Source organism: Spermophilus citellus (assembly GCF_964194105.1).
Source record: "Spermophilus citellus genome assembly, chromosome: 2".
Lineage (NCBI taxonomy): Eukaryota > Metazoa > Chordata > Mammalia > Rodentia > Sciuridae > Spermophilus > Spermophilus citellus.
The window spans coordinates 27,435,100-27,454,106 of record NC_138183.1 but is presented as its reverse complement, the minus strand read 5'-3'; the positions used below and the strand labels follow the sequence as shown (position 1 = coordinate 27,454,106).

Genomic DNA, 19,007 nt, shown 5'->3' with positions numbered 1-19,007 from the left:
TCCATTAATCCACAAATTTCCTTTTGTCCCTTTGCATTCCGTCTCTCCCTCCATTCTTGATAATAGACAGAAATCTGTTTTTTTTTTCTAGAATTTTATGTAAATGGATTTTGTATATTCTTTTGGGTCTAACTTCTTTCTTTCATCATAGCAATTTTGAGGTTCAACATATGGATGAGCTGGTTTCTTCCTTTTTGTGCTATATTTTATTTTAGGAGCAATCACATTTTATCTGTTGATGGACATTTGGGTTGATTCCAATTTTGACCATTGTGAGCAAAAGTTCTTTCAATATTTGTATGTGGATCATTGTGTGGACACTTTCTCATTTTATTTATGTAAACATATTAGGGAATGGCTAAGTTGTATAGTAGGTGTACATTTAACTTTTTTAAAACCATTGCCCATTTTCCCAAAGTGTCTTAAGAGTTCTAGTTGCTCCATATTATTGCCAAGCCTTGGGATTGTCAGTCTTTTTATTTTTAGAAATTATAGTGAGTACATTTCTCATTGTGATTTTAGTTAGTATTTCCCTGTGGACTATGTTGAACATCTTTTCATATGCTTATTGGCCATTTTATGTCTGTTTTGAGAAATATCTGTATATACCTTTTCCTATTGTTATGATTAGATTGTTTGTCTTATTATATTGTTTTTTAAAATTTTTTTGTTTGTTTCTGGACCTTTATTTTATTTATTTATTTTTATGTGGTGTTAAGGATCAAACCCAGTAGCTCACTAGTGCTAGGCTAGTGGTCTACCACTGAGCTACAATCCCAGCCCTTGTTATATTCTTTATATATTCTGAATACCATTTCTTTTTTTAATTCTAATTTGTTATGTATGATAGCAGTATGCATTACAATTCGTATTATACATAAAATGCCATTTCTTTGATGTGTGTTTGTAGAATTTTGGTACAGATCAATTTATCAATTTTTTAATACTTTCATATTCTGAGATGTCTTTGCCTATCCAGAGTTGCAAAGTTATTATTCTAATGGTTTCAAGAAATTTCTACTCTTAGCTTTTATAGTTAAGTCTATGATCTATTTCAAGTTTAATTTTTGTATAAATAGTATTGTGTAGGATTTGATATTTATTTTTCCCCTCTATATGCAGTTGTTTTGGCACCATTTCTTGGGAAGACTTTCCTTTTGCCCATTTAGTGCCTTGTTAACCCTTGTTTTTTTCCCCCCATACTCAAGTGATCACATATTTGTGGCTCTGTTTCTGGATTTTCTTCTGTTTTACTGATGTAAAAGTCCCTAATGCCCAAACCCCACTATCGTATGGGAGTTTTCAGTTTTAATATCTTTTGGAACCTATATGCTGTTTTCCATACTTTGTTATACACTAGTTTTAATTCCTACTATAGTGTGAAAGGTTCCATTTTCTTCATACCTTTATCAGCATTTCTTGTCTTTTGTTTTTTTGATATTAGCTACCCTCATGGGTGTGAGTTGGTATCTCACAGTAGTTTAATTTGCATTTCATTGATGATTAGTAATGTTGGCTATTTGTATGTCCTTTGGAGAAATATCAAGTTCCTTTGCTTCCTTTTTAAACCTGGTTATATATTTTCTTGCTGTTAGATTGTATGGTTTCTTAATAAATTCTGGATATTAACCATGTATCATATACTAGGTTTAAATATTTTCCCAGTCTGTGGTTTGCCCTTTCACTTTATTGGTTGTTTACTTTGTTGTACAGAAGCTTTTTAAATTGATAGAGTCCTGTTTATTTATTTGTTTTTGCTTTTGTAGCTTGGGATTTTGATATGGTATTCAAAAAGTCATTCCAAGGCAGTGGCATACTCTCAACCTATACAGGTTGCATGACAAAATTAGATTCATGTTATCAAAGTAATTCTTAGAAAAGTGAAGCAGGAGGCATCACAATACCAGACCTTAAATTATAACTCAGAGTGATAGTAATAAAACTGGTATGGTATTGGCACCAAAACCAATGATACAGAATAGAAGACAAAGAGAAACCCATGTAAATACAGTTATTTTATACTAGACTAAGGTTCCATAAACATGCTTTGGAAAAAAGATAGCCTCTTCAACAAATGGTGCTGGGAAAACTGGATATCTTGTGTATCAAAATGAAATTAAATCCCTCTCTCTGACTCTGCACAAAACTCAACTCAGAGTATATCAAGGACTTATGCATTAGATCAGAGACCCTGCAGCTACTAGAAGAAGATAAAGTAGGTCCAGATGTCTACCATGTTGGCCTTAGAACTGAATTCCTCCACAAAACTTTTAAAGAGTAAAAAGTAAAATCAAGAATCAATAAATGGGTTGGTATCAAACTAAAAAGCTTTTTCACAGCAAGGAAACAATCAAGAATGTGAAGAGAGAGCCTAAGGAATGGGGGTAAGTCTTTGCCACCTTCACCTAAATAGAACATTAATCTCCAGGATATACAAAAAACTAAAAAACAAACAAACAAAACTTAACACTGTAAAAAGAAATAACCCAGTCAATAAATGGGCAAAGGAACTGAACAGGTGCTTCACAGAAGAAATACGATCAAGTCAACAAATATATGGAAAAATGTTCAGCTTTTCTAGCAATTAGAGAAATGCAAATTAAAACTACATTGAGATTTCATCTCACTTCAGTCAAAATGGCAATTATCAAGGGTACAAGTAACAATAAATATTGGGGAGGAAGTGGGGAAAAATGTACACTCATACATTGCTGGTGGAACTGCAGATTGGTACAACCACTCTGGAAAGCAGTATGGAGATTCTTCAGAAAGCTTAGAATGGAACTACCATTTGACCCAGTTATCCCATTCCTTGGCATATACCCAAAGGACTTAAAATCAGCATACTATAGTGACACAGCCACATCAATGTGTATAGCAGCTCAGTTCACAATAGCTAAGCTATGGAACCAACCTAGGTGCCCTTCAACAAATGAATGGATAAAGAATGTGGTATATATACACAATGGAATATTACTCAGCTATAAAGAAGAATGAAATTATGGTATTTTTCTATAAGAGATGGAACTGAAATCTATCATGCAAGCAAAATAAGCCAGTCCCCAAAAACCAAAGGCTGAATGTTCTCTTTGATATGCACATGCTAATACATAAGAAAAGGGGTGGAGAATAGAAGTTCATTGGATTAGACAAAGGGAATGAAGGGAAGGGAGGGAGAAGGGAATAGGAAGGACAGTAGGATATATCGGACATAACTTTCCTAACTTCATATGTGAATACATGATCACTGTAACTCCACAACCACAGGAATGGGAAATATACTCCATGTATCTATAATATGTCAAAATACACTCCACTATTTTGTATATCTAAAAAGAACAAATAAAATATTTAAAAACTTAGATTCATGCTTAGGAAGATTTTCTCTGGTAAGAAAATTTTTTTTCTCTGGTCAGGGATAGTCTTTTACTAGTGTTGAAGGGATTAGGCATGTGATTCATGGATAAATTTCAGCCATCATAGCCGAAGCCCAGGAATAGAGAGGAGATTATTCAAGAAAGATTTGTGGAGGAAAGATTCACTTGACTAATGGCATGGATTCCAGGAAACCCAGAGAGTGTTAGAAATGTTAAATTAGCAGATATACTGCCAGCTTGGATTGCAAGAACAGAGCCAGGATGAAATGAAAGAAGATTATCAAACTCATGGAATTCCTTAGGTGAAAAATAGGCTGATAAAACTGCGCAGCTACAGAAGTGTGCTGCTCTCTAAAGGAAAAGGAATAATGACTTCATGGTGGGGGCTGCGCCCCAGAGGCCTGAGTCTAGCCCTACAGTCTGGAATCAGAGGTGCAGAAACCAAAGATGTGAGTGTAGAGATTGGAGCTGCAGATTCAGGACAGTGCATCCAGCCATAGAGGATTGTCCCCAAGCCTTGAAACCTAATGGAATTGCCCTGCTGAATTTTGAAATTGCTTGGTACCAATGATGTATTTATTTTATTTCTTCCTTTTGGAATGAGAATGTCTGAAACTATTACCCCAGTACCTGTTCCACCATTGTGGAACTAGAAAACTTGTTTTTAGTTTTACAGGAAATTAGTATGTATTATAATTTTCTAATACATCCTGAGTTTCCTGACAAATCTCATACTTTGATTTAAAATGGAATTTCCCCTAATTCTAACCCTTCTCCAGTGTCCTGCTCCAGTTTAGCATCTATAAAATCATTATTCTTCAAATTCAACCTTCAAGAGAATGTAATCCAAAATGGAAGATGTGTATGCCAAGGCCATACCTGTAATGACCCACTTTGGTACAGAAACCAAACTAGTAGAAATGAATAGTTGAAAAATAACTTGAAGATAAATCTCATTTCATTTGTTTTTATCTTATCCTTTTAGAATTTCAGTTTTATGTACAGTTTATAATAAAATTATGTACGTATGCATACTTTTATAAATTAAGAAACATATTAGGGAGCATCTAAAACATAAAGACCTATAGGGATATAAAATAAAAACTTAGAGATCACTGTTTTAAAATATGTTACTCAGTATATTGGTAAGTGAATTCCAAATCCTATTGCCTAAACTTACTCCTATTTTGAACTTAATCTTTAGTGTATAATAATTAAATAACCTATTTAAAAAAATAAAGTGACTTATAGGGATCTTTAAATTTGTCATGTTGCAATATGGCATTCTGAGAGTGTATCATTTATCTTTATGGTAAGCATAGAGAAGCTAGATAATGATCTATTACTGAGGTATACTTTAAATAATGTGGCGGGTCTATAATGTCAAAGTAATGTTGCTTATTTGATCCATTAGTAACTCATTGTAGACTTACAATTTCAGCATTAAGATATTAGTAAAAGCTAATATGATGTGTTGGAGTTGGCTCATATTGTTTTATGGAGCCAGTTGTGTAATCTCTTTTTCATTGCATGCAGCAGCCTGAAATTAGCTATGTGGGAGTATGTACATCATGGAAATAGGCAAACACTACAAATTGGGGATGAATTTCCCTCCTCTCACCCTCTCCTCTCCTACTGCCACATCCCCCAGCTTGTTTAGCACTGAAGGTTTTTCAATACTAATTCCAAATCATGCTATGAAACATGAGACTTTCAGCTCTTTTTTGGAACAATGTTATATGTTCAAAGTATGTTTTAGAAATATTGCATTATGGAAATATACTCACCTTTTAGAAAGTCATGAGGTACATAGACATTTCTGAAATCTCTGATACTTTATACTGTGAAGAAAGGTATTTAATTTTGTATGACTTAGCATTTCCAAAACTCTTAAGTAAATTCACAAATCTCATTTTGTGTTAATATCTGTTAGTAGCTCATTAAAAAATGTTGTACAGGGGCTGGGGATGTGGCTCAAGTGGTAGTGTGCTCGCCTGGCATGCGTGTGGCCCGGGTTCGATCCTCAGCACCACATACAAACAAAGATGTTGTGTCTGCCGAAAACTAAAAAATATTTAAAAAAATGTTGTACAGTGTACTCTTTGAGAAAGATATAGTTTATTAATTACTATGATTACATTTTTATTAACTACTATCTTAAAATATGTTTTATTTTCAGCCCTTCCAAGGTAACCCTGCTGGGGTCCCTTATCTTCACATTTCAGCACACCAAGCATCTGACCATATCAAAGCATAATCTTATGTTCCTTTATACCATCTTTCTTGTGACCACAAAGGTAAGAGTTCTAGGTATCTGTAAATTAGTATTACAAATCCCATCTAACCTTTCCCCTGTGATAGAATTCTACATACTGACCCAGTAACAAGAATATTTCTATTTTATTGTATTAAAATATGAAAAGGTGAATTTGAGATATTTTATTCAGCACATCCATGAGTTTCTAAAACAGCTTGTCTGTGATTCCTCATTTGCTTTTTGCCAAGGATGTCTGGAAACATGAGCAGACAACCTGGTATGATATATTAAAAGCCAGTGAATAGTGGAAATAGCCAAGGCTGATCAGAGACTGCAAAGGTAGTGCTGCCTCATTTTTTTCAAGTGAGGTGCATGGTAGATGTTAGAATTTCTTTAAGCTCTAAAATGTCAAGATTTTACACTAGGACATATTTATGGTCACTCGCTTCTGTTGTTATTGCAAGAATTGGAGATAATTCACATCATTCTGTCACTGTGTCTGGTCTGACATGTTTTGAATTTTATTTACAGCTGTATCATAAGGCTAATTCTGATTGTTCTTATCATTATTTGGTATTGTTTCCTATTCACAAATAGATAATTTTAGATTATTATTATTTAAGCCTAGATAAATTTTATGACTAGCTCTATTTAAGACCAGATACTTTTTTTTAAGAACTCACTACATGATTCTCAAAAGGAAAGCAGAATCATATAAATTTATGTCTTAGATAAGTCACCATAGAGGTCATTTATTTTTATTTTGTGGTGTCTTCAGTGGGGGTTGTCTGTGGCTTAATTTAGGGTCTCCAAATATCCGAATATCCCTTCACTTGTGCTCTCCTCTTCCAGTCCTCAAAGTTTGAGCCACATGTATTTTTTAAACAGCTTTATTGAAATATATTTTACATACCTTACAATTCGAATATTTAAAGTATAAGTTGAATGGGTTTTAGTATGTTGGCAGATTTGTGCAGTTATCATCATTGTCATTATTAGAACATTTTTGTTACCCCAACAAGAAACCTTGTGCTCATTGGCAGTTGCTTCACATTTTCCCCAACACTTGTAACCGTAGGTCATTTTATTTATCCACTCATTTTTGATAGACATTTTGGTTGTGTCTCTTAGAGTACATATAATGAGTTATGGACATGCAAGTAAAAGTTTTTGGAAAGACATGTGGTTTATTTCTTGTGGGTATATCATCTAGGAATATATTGTTAGATCATATAGTAATTCTGTGTTTAACTTCTTGAGGAACTTACAGGGTGTTTTTCCAAAGCATGGCCATCATTTTGCATTCTCACCAGTAATAGATGAGAGCTCCAATTTTACATATCCCACCAGCATGTGTTATTGTCTGTCTCTTTTATTCCAGCCATCCTAGGGGGTGGAAGTGGTATCTCATTGTGCTTTTGATTTACATTTCCCTATTAACTAATGATGCTGAGCATTCTTTTTTTTGTGCTGGTTGGCAGTTTTTATATCTTCTTTGGTAAAATGTCTGTTCAGATCATTTTCCCACTTTTAATTGTGTTATTTGTCTTTTTAATGTTGAGTTGTAAGAATCCTTTATGTACTGTGAATATTAAACTATTTGATCTCAAATGTCCCCTTTGGGACTTTTGGGATTTTGGGACCTTTGGGCATTTGGCCTTGTGTTGAAGGCTTATTCACCAGCCTCTGATTGTATTGGGAGAAAGTGGGACCTTTAGGAAGCAGAGCCTTGTAGAAGTCCTTTAAGGGGGAGATATTTGGACTCCAGCCCTTCCTCTCTCTTGTTGCTTCCTGATTGCCATGGAGTGAACAGACCTCTTCTGCCACCTGCTATCTGCCAGGATGTTCTGCCTGTTCATAAGCCCAAAGGCAACAGGGCCGAGTGATATGGAAGGAAACATTTGCAACTGAGCCAAACTAAGTTTTCCTCCTTATGAGTAGTTTATATCCTCATTTTTGTCACAGCAACTGAGAATTGACTTAGTCATAAACCCTTTTGAGAATTATGATTTCTAGATTTTTTTTCCTCATTCTGAGCTTTCTTTTCACTTGATAGTGTCTTTGGAAGCACAAGTTTTAAAAATTTTGATTAAGTCCAGTTTAGCTATTCCTTTGTTTTGTGTGCTTCTCATGTTGTATCTAAGAAACCATTGTGAAATCCAAGGTCATGAAGATTTATCTTTTGTTTTTTTTTTTCCTCAGAGTATTATCATTTTTGCTTTTATCTTTAGGTCTATGATCCTTCTAGAGTGAGTTTTGTGTATGGTATGAGGATGAGTCCAACTTTATTCTTTCACATTTAGATATCTACTTATCCCAATGCTTTTTATTGAAAAGACAATGTTTTCCCTCATTAAATTATCTTTGCAACCTTGTAAAAATCAGCTGACTGTGAATTTAAGAGTTTATTTCCAGACTTTTCACTTTTATTCCATTCATATGTATGCCTAGTCTTATTCTGTTTTCCTAATACCTTATATTGTAGCTTTGTAGTTAGTTTTGAAATCAAGAAGAGTAAGTCCTCTGAGTTTTTTTCTTCTTTTTTGGGATTGTTTTTGACTATTCTGGGTCATTTGAATTTCCATATGAGTTTTGGTATAAACTTGACAGTTTCTGCAAAGAAGCCATTTCATATTTTGATAGGGATTGCTTTAAATCTGTAAAAGAAACATTGCTTTAAATCAATGTTAAGTCTTCCAATCCATCAACACAAGATTTATTTCCACTTATTTAGGTCATTTTTAAGTTTTTTCAAGGATTGAAAACACTAAATGTTTTATTTTTTCATATGTATGTATTTTTTTTTTAAGTTGTCAATGGACCTTTATTTTATTTATTTATATGTGGTGCTGAGAGTCAAACCAGGTGCTTCATACATTCTAGACATGTGCTCTACCACTGAGCTACAGTTCCGGCCTGATCTTAATGTTTTCAATGTAAAATTCATACACTTTTTTGTTAAATTTATTCCTAAGTATTTTATTATTTTTGATTTATAGCAAATGGAATTGTTTTTTAAATTTTATTTTCAGGTTACTCATTATAAACATGTAGAAATAAAATTGCTTTTTTTTTTTTTTTTTGGTTCTGGGGATTGAAACTCAGTGGCACTTGACTACTGAGCCATATCCCAAGCCCTTTTTTTGTATTTTATTTAGAGATAAGATCTTGCTGAGTTGCTTAGGGCCTAAGTTGCTGAGGATGTCTTTGAACTTCTGATCCTCCTGCCTCAGCCTCCTGAGCTTCTGGGTTCTCAGGTGTGTGCCACTGCGCCTGGCTTACAATTGCTTTGTATATTTTATCTTGAGACCTATAATCTTGCTGAACACATTTATTACCTCAAAGCTTTTGAGATTATTTTTACTTGTTTTATTGGTTGGTTGATTGGTTTTGGTGTTTATTCTTTATGATTTTTTTTATATTTAGGGTTGTGTCCACAGAGATAGTTTTTACATTTTTCCCTCTGATCTTCATGTCTTGCCCAGTTGCCCTGGCTAGAACCTCAAGTTCATTGTTGAATAGAAATGGAGAGACTGAATATTCTTGTCTTGTTCCTGATCTTTAGGAGAAAGCTTTCAGTCTGTTTCTTACGAAGTATCATATTAGCTGTGAGTTTTTTATAGATCAGGTTAAGGGAGTTAGTTCTTTCTTAGTTTGTTGATGTTTTTTCTTTTATCATGAAGGAATGTTGGGACCTGTACAGTTTCTGAGAGTTCTGACTTTAAAGAAAATGAATGTTTACTATGGGCTTGATAAGAATAAGTAGTACACTAAACTATTACATTTTTTGAATTAGAGGATCAGTTTTTGTTCAAGATCTAATTGGTAGAATAAAAATTATAGTTTTTCTTAGAATTGTTGCTAGACATATAGCTCTTTATTATAAAAGCTGAACTTAAACACAATATCTTAATGTGATAATTTAAAAGATATTTTAAATTAGAAAAACAGGGAACACTGAATTTTTCTTATAATATTCCCTAACATTTTCCTAATTAGAAATATATCCATTAATTTTCAAGTAACTCATCCATTTGCCCTAATTTTATGAAAAATTATACTGGTTTTAAAATGGCTTGTCATTTAAGAGCTTCTGAGCAGCTACTAAGTGAACAGTGTCTCAGTTTTTAAAAAAGATATTAAGAAAGGAATATTCAGAAAAAAAATTTTACTTTTTATTTTTTCCTTTACAATTTATATAGTCAGAAAAATTTGATAGTATTTTAGATATTGATCTAGTGTTTTGGCATATAAACAGATGCTAATAAATTCTCAGAGAAAATATCTCCCTCAAAGTATGACAGGCACACACAAATAAGTGTAATATATGTATAAAAATAGTGATGTTTTTAAAGACACAAATTGGTGTGAATATACTTTATATACAACCAGAGATATGAAAAATTGTGCTCTCTCTATATAATTAGAATTACTATGCATTCCGCTGTCATATATAAATAAAAAAATTGACACTTAAAAAAATAATGATTTTTATGGGAGAAACAAAATAAATGACCCTTAGCATTATGCAGCCTCTGTTATCTGTTCTCATTTTAACTCAATTGAAGCAGCTCTGTGTTAAGCCTTAAGTAGTCTCTGTCTTCACAGTCCACCTTGTCCCTCAGCCAAGGATTTGCAGTACCATCCTATATTGATATCTGGAGTCTCTTCTCCCAATCCATCTTCCTGCCTTGCTTCCTCCTCTCTGGCACCTGCTCTGCAGATTCCATTCCTTTTGGCTGCAGTTGAACATGTCTCTGCTGCCTCAACTTTAGTTTAGGTTCTTTGTTCTCTGGTTGAGAAGTTGTCCTCAGGTAGTAATGGGGGTAAATGTGGAGATGACTTCATGTATTGCCCTTTTCTTATGGATCAGGCTTACACTATCTCTTGTCCAATGCCTGATAATAATTGTCTTATGTATTTTGTCAAGTTTATGTTTTTTCACATCTGGAGGGGCTAGTCTAGAATTGAATATCTGGCATAGCAAAGGAGGAGGAATTTCATTCATTCATTCTTGTTCAGTCTTGTTTATCTGTGTTTTGTTAATCTTTTGGTTTTGTTGTTCCTTCTACACTGTTTTCATCACTGCATCTCATGTCACATGTTTTGACATGTTTTTAATTGTCATTTAGTTTAAATTCCTACTGATTTACATTAGTTTCTTCTTTGACATGAAAATGTTTACAACTATGTTTTGAAATTTCCAAGCATTAAAAATATCTGTTCTTAAGTGATTTCTGCTTTACATTTTGAACAGTATATATGTGTGATCTGTGTGTTATTCTTTGGAATTTTGTTGAAACTTCATTTCTGTACTAGTATTGATGAGATTTTGTAATTACTTTTTATATGTATGAAAAATAAGTATATTCTTTATTTTGGAGGAATGGAAATCATATATTTGTATATACATATGCTTGTTCATTGTGATCCAACTATAGAATATAATTGTTAATTTTCTTCTTGCTTCATTTATTCTCTTTTTTATTGAGAGAATTATGTTAAGTACCTCCATTTTGTGTTGTTCTCTTTCTTGTATTCTTCCTCTGCTCCTTCCTGTCTTTCTTTTCACCCAGAACTTAAGCAAGCCTGAATATTGATTAAATATGGGGTTCCATTTTCATTCAAGGAGGACTCAATTCTACCTTTATAGATCTCTCTAGTCCTGTGATTATTAAAACTTAAGCATCAGGGAAAGAAATATATGCAAAAGATATTGGCATAGGAAAAGCACTTGAGTATTGAAATCATACAGACCTTTGTTGGAATTTAAGCTTCACAATTTTGAGCAAGTAATCTGTGTTTTTCAAACTAGGGCTTTCCATACCCCAAGCTATATATGACTTTTGGCATTGTCTTTACAAAGTCATGTAAATATGATGCATTTTGTACCAGTGATTGATCTCAATGATAATTAATTTTAAGCATTAAAATAAGTTAAGCAGGAATAGGATAAAATTCACATAAATTTTAAAGATAAGATAAATGACATTTTATTTTTGACATGTCTTTAGCAGTTTTGCGCTTTATCAAGTTGCTTTCCCCTATCAGAGATGAGTTTATAAAATTTGAGAAGCCTAGGGTATCTATTGGCTGCTTAGCATAAGGTGTTACTGTGAAATAGTGTTATTGTGAAATAAAGCAAAGGGAAAGGTCAAAAATGATTAAAACTGAAAAGAGTATGTTGGATTTTGAAATTAATCATTATATGGTGATCTCGATAAGAGCAATTTCAGTGGAAAGATATAGAAAAATTATTTTAATCAATTGAGTCAAATAAAAGGAAGTGAAGATGAAGAGTATTAACTATTTTAAAGGATCTTAAGGCAGTATAAATAAGAGAGCAGTTTGACAATGTCTGAGAGAGTTATAGATTTACTTGTCTTGTGAGTTGTTAATTTTATTTCTAGATATAGCCAACAGCAATGTTTGTCTAGGTGTGGTACAGGTCCAATTTCATCAGGATCACCTTTAAAATGTTTTTAGCAAAGTAGAATGTAATATTTATTTACAAAATACTTAAGAATGAGTTCTTTCAAAAAATTTGAACATCAGTTATGGAGGAATAACGTATGACAAAGTCTATTCAGTCTCGGAGTACATTTTTTATGAGTTTTGACAGATATGTACACCTGTGTATCTATTATCACAGTCAAGATATGGAACATTTGTATCACTTCAGAAAGTTCCCTTGTGTCCTACTCCAGTAACTCCCAATTAGTTCTAAAACTCCAAGCTACTAGATATTTATTTTTTATCACTATAGGTTTGATTTGTCTTTTTCCTATGTTATATAAATGGAATTGTATAGTACATAATCATGTGCTTGGCTACTTTTGCTCAGCAGACTGTCTTTTGAAATTTACCCATAGTTTCTTACAAATTCTATTTTATTGCTAAGTAGCATTATATACTATATTTTGTTTATCCAATTATCTGTTGATGGATTTTGAGTTGTTTCCAGCTTCTGATTATTTGAATAAAGTTATCATGAATAAAGCTACTATAAATATGTGTACCTTGTGAGGTAAGGGTCAGGTTTGTTTTTTCCTCATCTTAATATAGAGTTGTTTTAGCACTATTTGTTGAAGAGCTTATTCTCTCCCCCTTGAATTGTCTTGGCAGTTTTGTTGAAAATCAGTTGCCCTTACATGTATGGGTCTATATCTAGGCTTTATCTGTACCATTGATTTATGTGTCTATATCTCTAGCCAATACTAGATTATTTTCATTACTATGGCTTTTGAAATCAAATAGTATAAATTCAACATTTTTTTAGTATTTCTTTGGATATTCTAAGTCTTTTGCATTTCCAAATACATTTTTTGATTATGTTGTTATTTTCTATTTTAAAAAGCCAACTGGGTTCAGTGACACATGGCCAAGAGTCCCAGCTACTCCAAGCTGAGGAGAAACGATTCCTTGAGCCCAGGAGTTTAAGACCAACCTGGTCAATATGGATGCCATTAAAAAAAAAAAAAAATTGAAATTGTATCTGTAGATCTATTTGGGGAGAAATTACATTTTAAAAATATTGCGTCTGCTGATTCATGAGCATGATGTATTTCTCCATTTATTGAAGTATTCTGTAATTTTTAGGAATAAGCATTTATGGTTTTTATTGTTTTACATGTATCTTGTTAACTTTAAATTTATCCTGAAGTAGTTCATATTTTTTGGATGCCTTTATGAATAGTACTTTTAAAAATTTCAATTTTGAATTTTACATTGACTTTATGATAGTAATTTTCAAAATTTCAAATTTGAACTTTACATTGCTTATATATAGATATACAATTGATTCTTGCACATTGTTCTTGTATTCTGTATCTTGGCTAAATTCACCTTTTGGTTCGGATAATTTTTGTATAGATTCCTTAGTATTATCTATATACCTGACCTTGTCTATGGTAAACAATTTTCCTTTGCCATTTTTAACTGGATGATTTTGTTTTCTTTCAAATCTTGTGTTGGCTTGAACCTCCTGTACAGTGTTGAATATAAATGGTGAGAGTGGATGACTTTGTCTTTTTCCTGATCTCTGAGGGAAAATGTTCAACCTTTTACCATTAAGTATGATGTTAGCTAGAAGGGTCTTTTTAAATTTTTTTTTAAAGTTTTAGATGGATACAATACCTTTATTTTATTTATTTTTATGTGGTGTTGAGGATCGTAGAATCTAGGCATTTTTTTCTACCACTAAGCCACACAACCCCAGCCCCATAAGGTCTTATATATGCCCTCATGTGAGGAAGTTCTCTGCTGGAAGTTTTTATCATGAATGGGTATAAAATTTTGTCAAAGATTTTTTTTTAGCATCAATTGAAATAATCATGATGTTTCCCCATGAATTGTGTTAATATAGTGGATCGAATTAATTTTTTAAAATATTATATCAACCTTTCATTTCCTGTAGTAAACCTTATTGAATCTTGATGTAGTATCCTTTTTGTGTATTATTTGATTCAATTTGTTAATGTCTTTCAAGGATTTTTTTTTCCCCTCCTGTGTATTCGTGATGTTGGTTTGAAGTTTTCTTTGTAATTTTGTCTTTTTTTTTTTTTTTTGGTAACCTAAAATAGAACTCATTAAATAAGTGGAGGAGTATTCAGTTTTCTACTTTCTAAGAGAATTTATATAGATTTGATATTGTTTCTTAATAAATGTTTGATAGATTCACCTGTGAAACCATTTGGACTAAAGTTTTCTTTGAGGAAAGTTTCTGAGGACAATTTCTTAAGTAGTTGCAGGGCTAAAAAGATTTTCTATTTTATATACATTTTAGTAAGTTGTATTTTTCATGGAATTTGCTATTTGACTTAAGGTTTTTTTTTAAAAAAATTGTTGGCATAAAATTAGACTCAATAGTTAAAGAATTTGTACTAATATTTCCACTTTCATTTCTGGTATTGGTAGTTTATATCTTCGTTTTGTCTTTAATAGAGTCTTATATTTGGAAAAGCAGTTTTAATAAACAAATGAAAATATAAGATAAAGTACAGTTACTTAAATAAGTTGTAACCTTATATTGCTTGACCATTTTTACATCTAAATAAGTCATTGCTTACTAGCTTCGGTAAATACATAATAGTCATCTATACAGAGGCAGAAAGCATAAAATATGAGAAAGGAAACACTGTTAATGGCAATTCTAGTAACTCAACAAATGTTTCATAATTACTAGCTCTTCTAATGGTGGAAAACTACCCAGTGTGTAGTCCCTGAGAAGTCAAGTAGACACCCTGGTTCTGATTGTTTTTTTTTTTTTTTTTTTTTTTTGTGGGGGGTGGCTACTGGGGATTCAACTCTGGGGCACTTAACCTCTGAGCCACATCCCCAGCTCTATTTTGTACATTATTTAGAGACAGGGTTTCAATGAGTTGCTTAGTGCCTCACTTTTGCTGAAGCTGGCTTTGAACTCGCCATCCTCCTGCCTCAGCCTCCTGAGCCACTCTAATTACAGGAATGTGCCACTGTGCTGGCTCTATCTTTTAATTTTTTTTAAATGTTTATCTTTTAGCTTTAGGTGGACACAATATCTTTATTTTGTTTTTATGTGGTGCTGAGAATCGAACCCAGTGCCTCACGCATGCCAGGTGAGCGTGCTACCACTTGAGCTACATCCTCTGTCTTCTAATTGTTGTTGCAGGATAACAATGTCAGGGCAGTCCCTAGTAATGGTACATTAAGAAGCTAGATTCCTTCCTTCTGGTCATTGATTTCATCGCAGTATTTAATAATAGTGTAATATGACTACAGTTAATAGGCTATGCATATAAATATTGATCTGCTGAAGAATGTTTAGTATAATAACAGCTTTGCTTTATATAGTAGTACATTTTCATCTAAAGTTTTGGCATTAAATAAAAATTTTGTTTTTTAAAATTAATTTAACTAGGGCTGGGGAAGTGGCCAGTGATAGAATGCTTGCCTAGCATTTATAAGCCCTGGGTTCAATCCCCAGTAAAATACATATCATTCTAGCTAGAGTTTTCTTAATTTCATCAGTTTATTCCAAAGATCCAGCTTTTAGTTTACTGGTTTTCTGTTTTATGTCTCATTACTTTTCAGGTCCTTATTATACCTTTCCTCTATCTACTTTGGGCTTACTTTGTTTTCTACAAAGAAAAGGTTGAAGATTGATAAATTTGACTCAGTCACTTTTTTTTTTTTTAAGTTGCCTGGCAAAACCCAAAGTGGACAAAATCAAAATTCAGCTGTCAAACTGTGTAAAATACTTAGAACATATATCATAGAGGGCTGGTATCCTTTATGTATAACAAGGATGAAGGACCAAGACCTAATAAAAAAATTGAGAAAGTTATCACTAATGCACACGGATAAGATATAAAGATGTCCCTCAAACATATGAAAAAATATGAAATTCATAATTTGAGCAATAATAAAATAATACTGAGATACTATTACTTGCTTATCAGATTGGCAAAAATTTAAAGTCTGGCTACAGATTCTTTTATACACATGGATTTTTGGCTCACTGTCCACGTAGTTCCCTGTTCTTTGGTTTGTGATGCCCTCACATCCTAGGTATTTTGGCTTTCTCAGGCTCTAGATTTTGTCTCCTTAGCCCTGAAGACTTCTGATTTCTATTCCTGTGAATTAGCACATGTTCTTAAAAGAAAAGGCCATGGTGAATGAGCTCACTTTTTTCAGCTTCCTTTCTATGAGGGATAATAGCGCCATGAGATTGTGCCGTACAGGTTGTTATCCAGTGGCTTTTAGCAGTTGTTTTATGTATTTTTGTCTTTTACATTGATTTTGATGTGAGACTTAAGTCTGATGTAAGGTATGTTGCCATGGCTGGTCTGAAATCTGTGTGGGTGCATTAAAAAAAAGTTTGTTTTTGTGTCAAATTCACATAAAAAATAGTTATTTAAAAGTAAACATTTCAGTGGTGTTTTAAGTACATTCACAATAGTGTGAGTTTTTAATTTATATAAATGATAGAACAGTGTAGCTTTTGTTCCAATTTCTACTTAATTATATGTCCTAATATTTTTTCGCTATTGTGTTTCTATTAATCACTTTTAACTGTGGTACAATGTGAATTTCACTTTTCTATGCCTCTTGATAGACATCTACTATTTTTGTAGCTTGCCTCTATCTAGATTTATGTGTGGCAGTTAATAATAATTTATTCTTGATAAGATTTCCCCCACTAACATGGATTTTGTAGGGGCTTTTTAAAGAAATGTGATTCCAAAAATTTCTGGTTTGATTGATTTCTGTGATCTGGAGTAATTGACACTTGAGTAATTGAATGGCTGGACTTTGGGGAATAATTATAGAGCTTAAATTTCTTCCCATGATCCATTTTGGCACCAGTCTGATTTCTTGAGCAAATCTAAACATCTCTTAACACCAAATTTTGCCAGATAAATAATTGGAAGCACTTTTCCCTCTACCTTTTGATGTCTTAGTTAAATATATATGAAAAAATTGGGTGGTAGATCCTTTCTGCCATCCCTGTTAGGGACAGTATTCTGCAATTCACTGAAAATCTGTGACTTCTGTTAATGATAGAGTAGTTAGTAACTGAATTAAAAATTTAGGTTTTGCAAACTGCTTTACTGACTATTAGCTTTATGATTTTGGGCAAGTTACAGAACCTCTCAGAGCCTTGCTTCTAGATCTTCATGATGAGGATAATAATATTGTTGGAGTAAATTGAAAGAGAATAATTATGTAAAATACTTAATTACAGGGGGCTGGGGTTGTGGCTCAGTGGTAGAGTGCTTGCCTAGTATGCACGAGGCACTGGTTCGATCCTCAGCTCCATATAGCTGTAAAATAAAGATAATGTGTCCACCTAGAACTAAAAAATAAATATTTAAAAAAATACTTATTACAGTTCTGTAATGTACATAGTAATAATAGCTGTATTGGTTTTTGATATAGACTATAAATGACATTTTATCTTTTTTCCCTTTGAAAACTATTTATGTGGAAATGGTTATACTGTTCATTTGACATCCAAAAATATGGTATCTTCTATTATTTTTAAATGAATTAATTTCTTTTCCATAGAGAAAAGATTTTTTTTTCCCCAGAATGTAGCTTAGTTTGTTCTCCTGCAGAGTAAATTAAGAATGCCTTTTGAATATTTTTTTCCTTTTTGTTTACTTTTCTTGGTTTTGAGAAACAGAGAACAGTTGTACTTAAATTCAAAATTGAACTTTTTTTTTTCTGCCCAGATAACCATGATGATTACAGAGACTTCTTCTGTGACTCTTGCTCCTTTTGAAGATATATTGAGTCGGATGCTCTTTGGCTGGCAGCACCAGTTTTCATTGTGTGAAAAGAAATGTGGAGCAAAATCGTCTTCCAATGGCACTGGTTCATCAGTCTCAAAACCTATAACCGATGGTTCAGATAATGTTAAAAGGAAACATTCTAAGAAGACTGAGTAAATTTACTTGAGCTCTAGAAGGCAAAAAAAATTTCTTTTCTACCTATCAGATTGTGATAAATATTTCTATGTAGATGATGTGAAATAAAGATTATATATAAGGAATGGAGGTGACAAAAAGAAAGAAATTCTTTCTGTTTTAGGGTGACTACCACTTTCTTGATTGTAATTCTTGAGTGTCATGAGTATATCATGTAAATTTTTTTCTGATATAAAGTATCTTGTGATTATTTGAATAGTTTACATTGATAAAAGAAATTAAAAAAATTTGAAACTTTTAAAAAATTGGGTAATTTCATGCATTTAAAAAATCTGAATCTATTTGAGCTTTAGTTCAGAATTAAACTTTTAAAAGTAAATAAAAGTTTAATTCCTAGGTATGGAAAATTAATTGATTAAAAAATTAAAATTCTAATTTAATTTTGAGCATTGAGGACAGTTAACTTTTCCTAAAATACTTTCTATTATATATGGATATAAATTGCTAGTTTATATTTGCTATATAAACATTGTAATTTTGCCCTCATTAAAATAGAAAATACCTGAAATCTATCTTAATTTTATCTCTAATAGTACTTTTCAGTAAGAACACAATATTGTTGTATGAATTTCAGTTTGAAGTCTGCTTCATGCCCTTGTTTAAAAAACTGTTTTTTTCCCCCTCAAAAGAAAATTAGGGGTACAATTTTTGATAAATTACTTTTCAGTTTTCCAAGATTACAAAACATGGAATTTTCTTTTTTTTTTCTTTCCCTCTTTCTCTCTCCTTAAAACACATTTATTTCAACTGTAGAGAAAATTTTCACATTTCACATGTTCTCCCTGACTTTGGTTGTTCTGAATACATTGGTAGCAGTTGTCTTAATGATTCAACAAAAAGTATTATCTCCATTAAATTTGTTTCTTCCATGTCTCCTTTCTAGTGGCTACTTTCTCAGTTTTT

The 19,007-nt window shown here is 32.4% G+C and overlaps 1 protein-coding gene across 2 annotated transcripts in view; it reads left to right on the top strand.

Annotated features, from left to right (window-relative positions):
• Nucleotides 1-18,748, top strand: part of TMEM38B (transmembrane protein 38B) — a 58,567-nt gene extending 39,819 nt beyond the window's left edge. For both annotated transcript variants that reach the window (XM_081282636.1, XM_081282635.1), the window contains 2 exons: nt 5,557-5,674; nt 17,850-18,748. In XM_081282636.1, the coding sequence (XP_081138762.1) occupies nt 5,557-5,674; nt 17,850-18,065 (334 nt within the window). In that variant the 3' untranslated portion in view covers nt 18,066-18,748. The remainder of the gene's footprint in view (nt 1-5,556; nt 5,675-17,849) is intronic.
• The last annotated feature ends 259 nt before the right edge of the window (nt 18,749-19,007 follow it).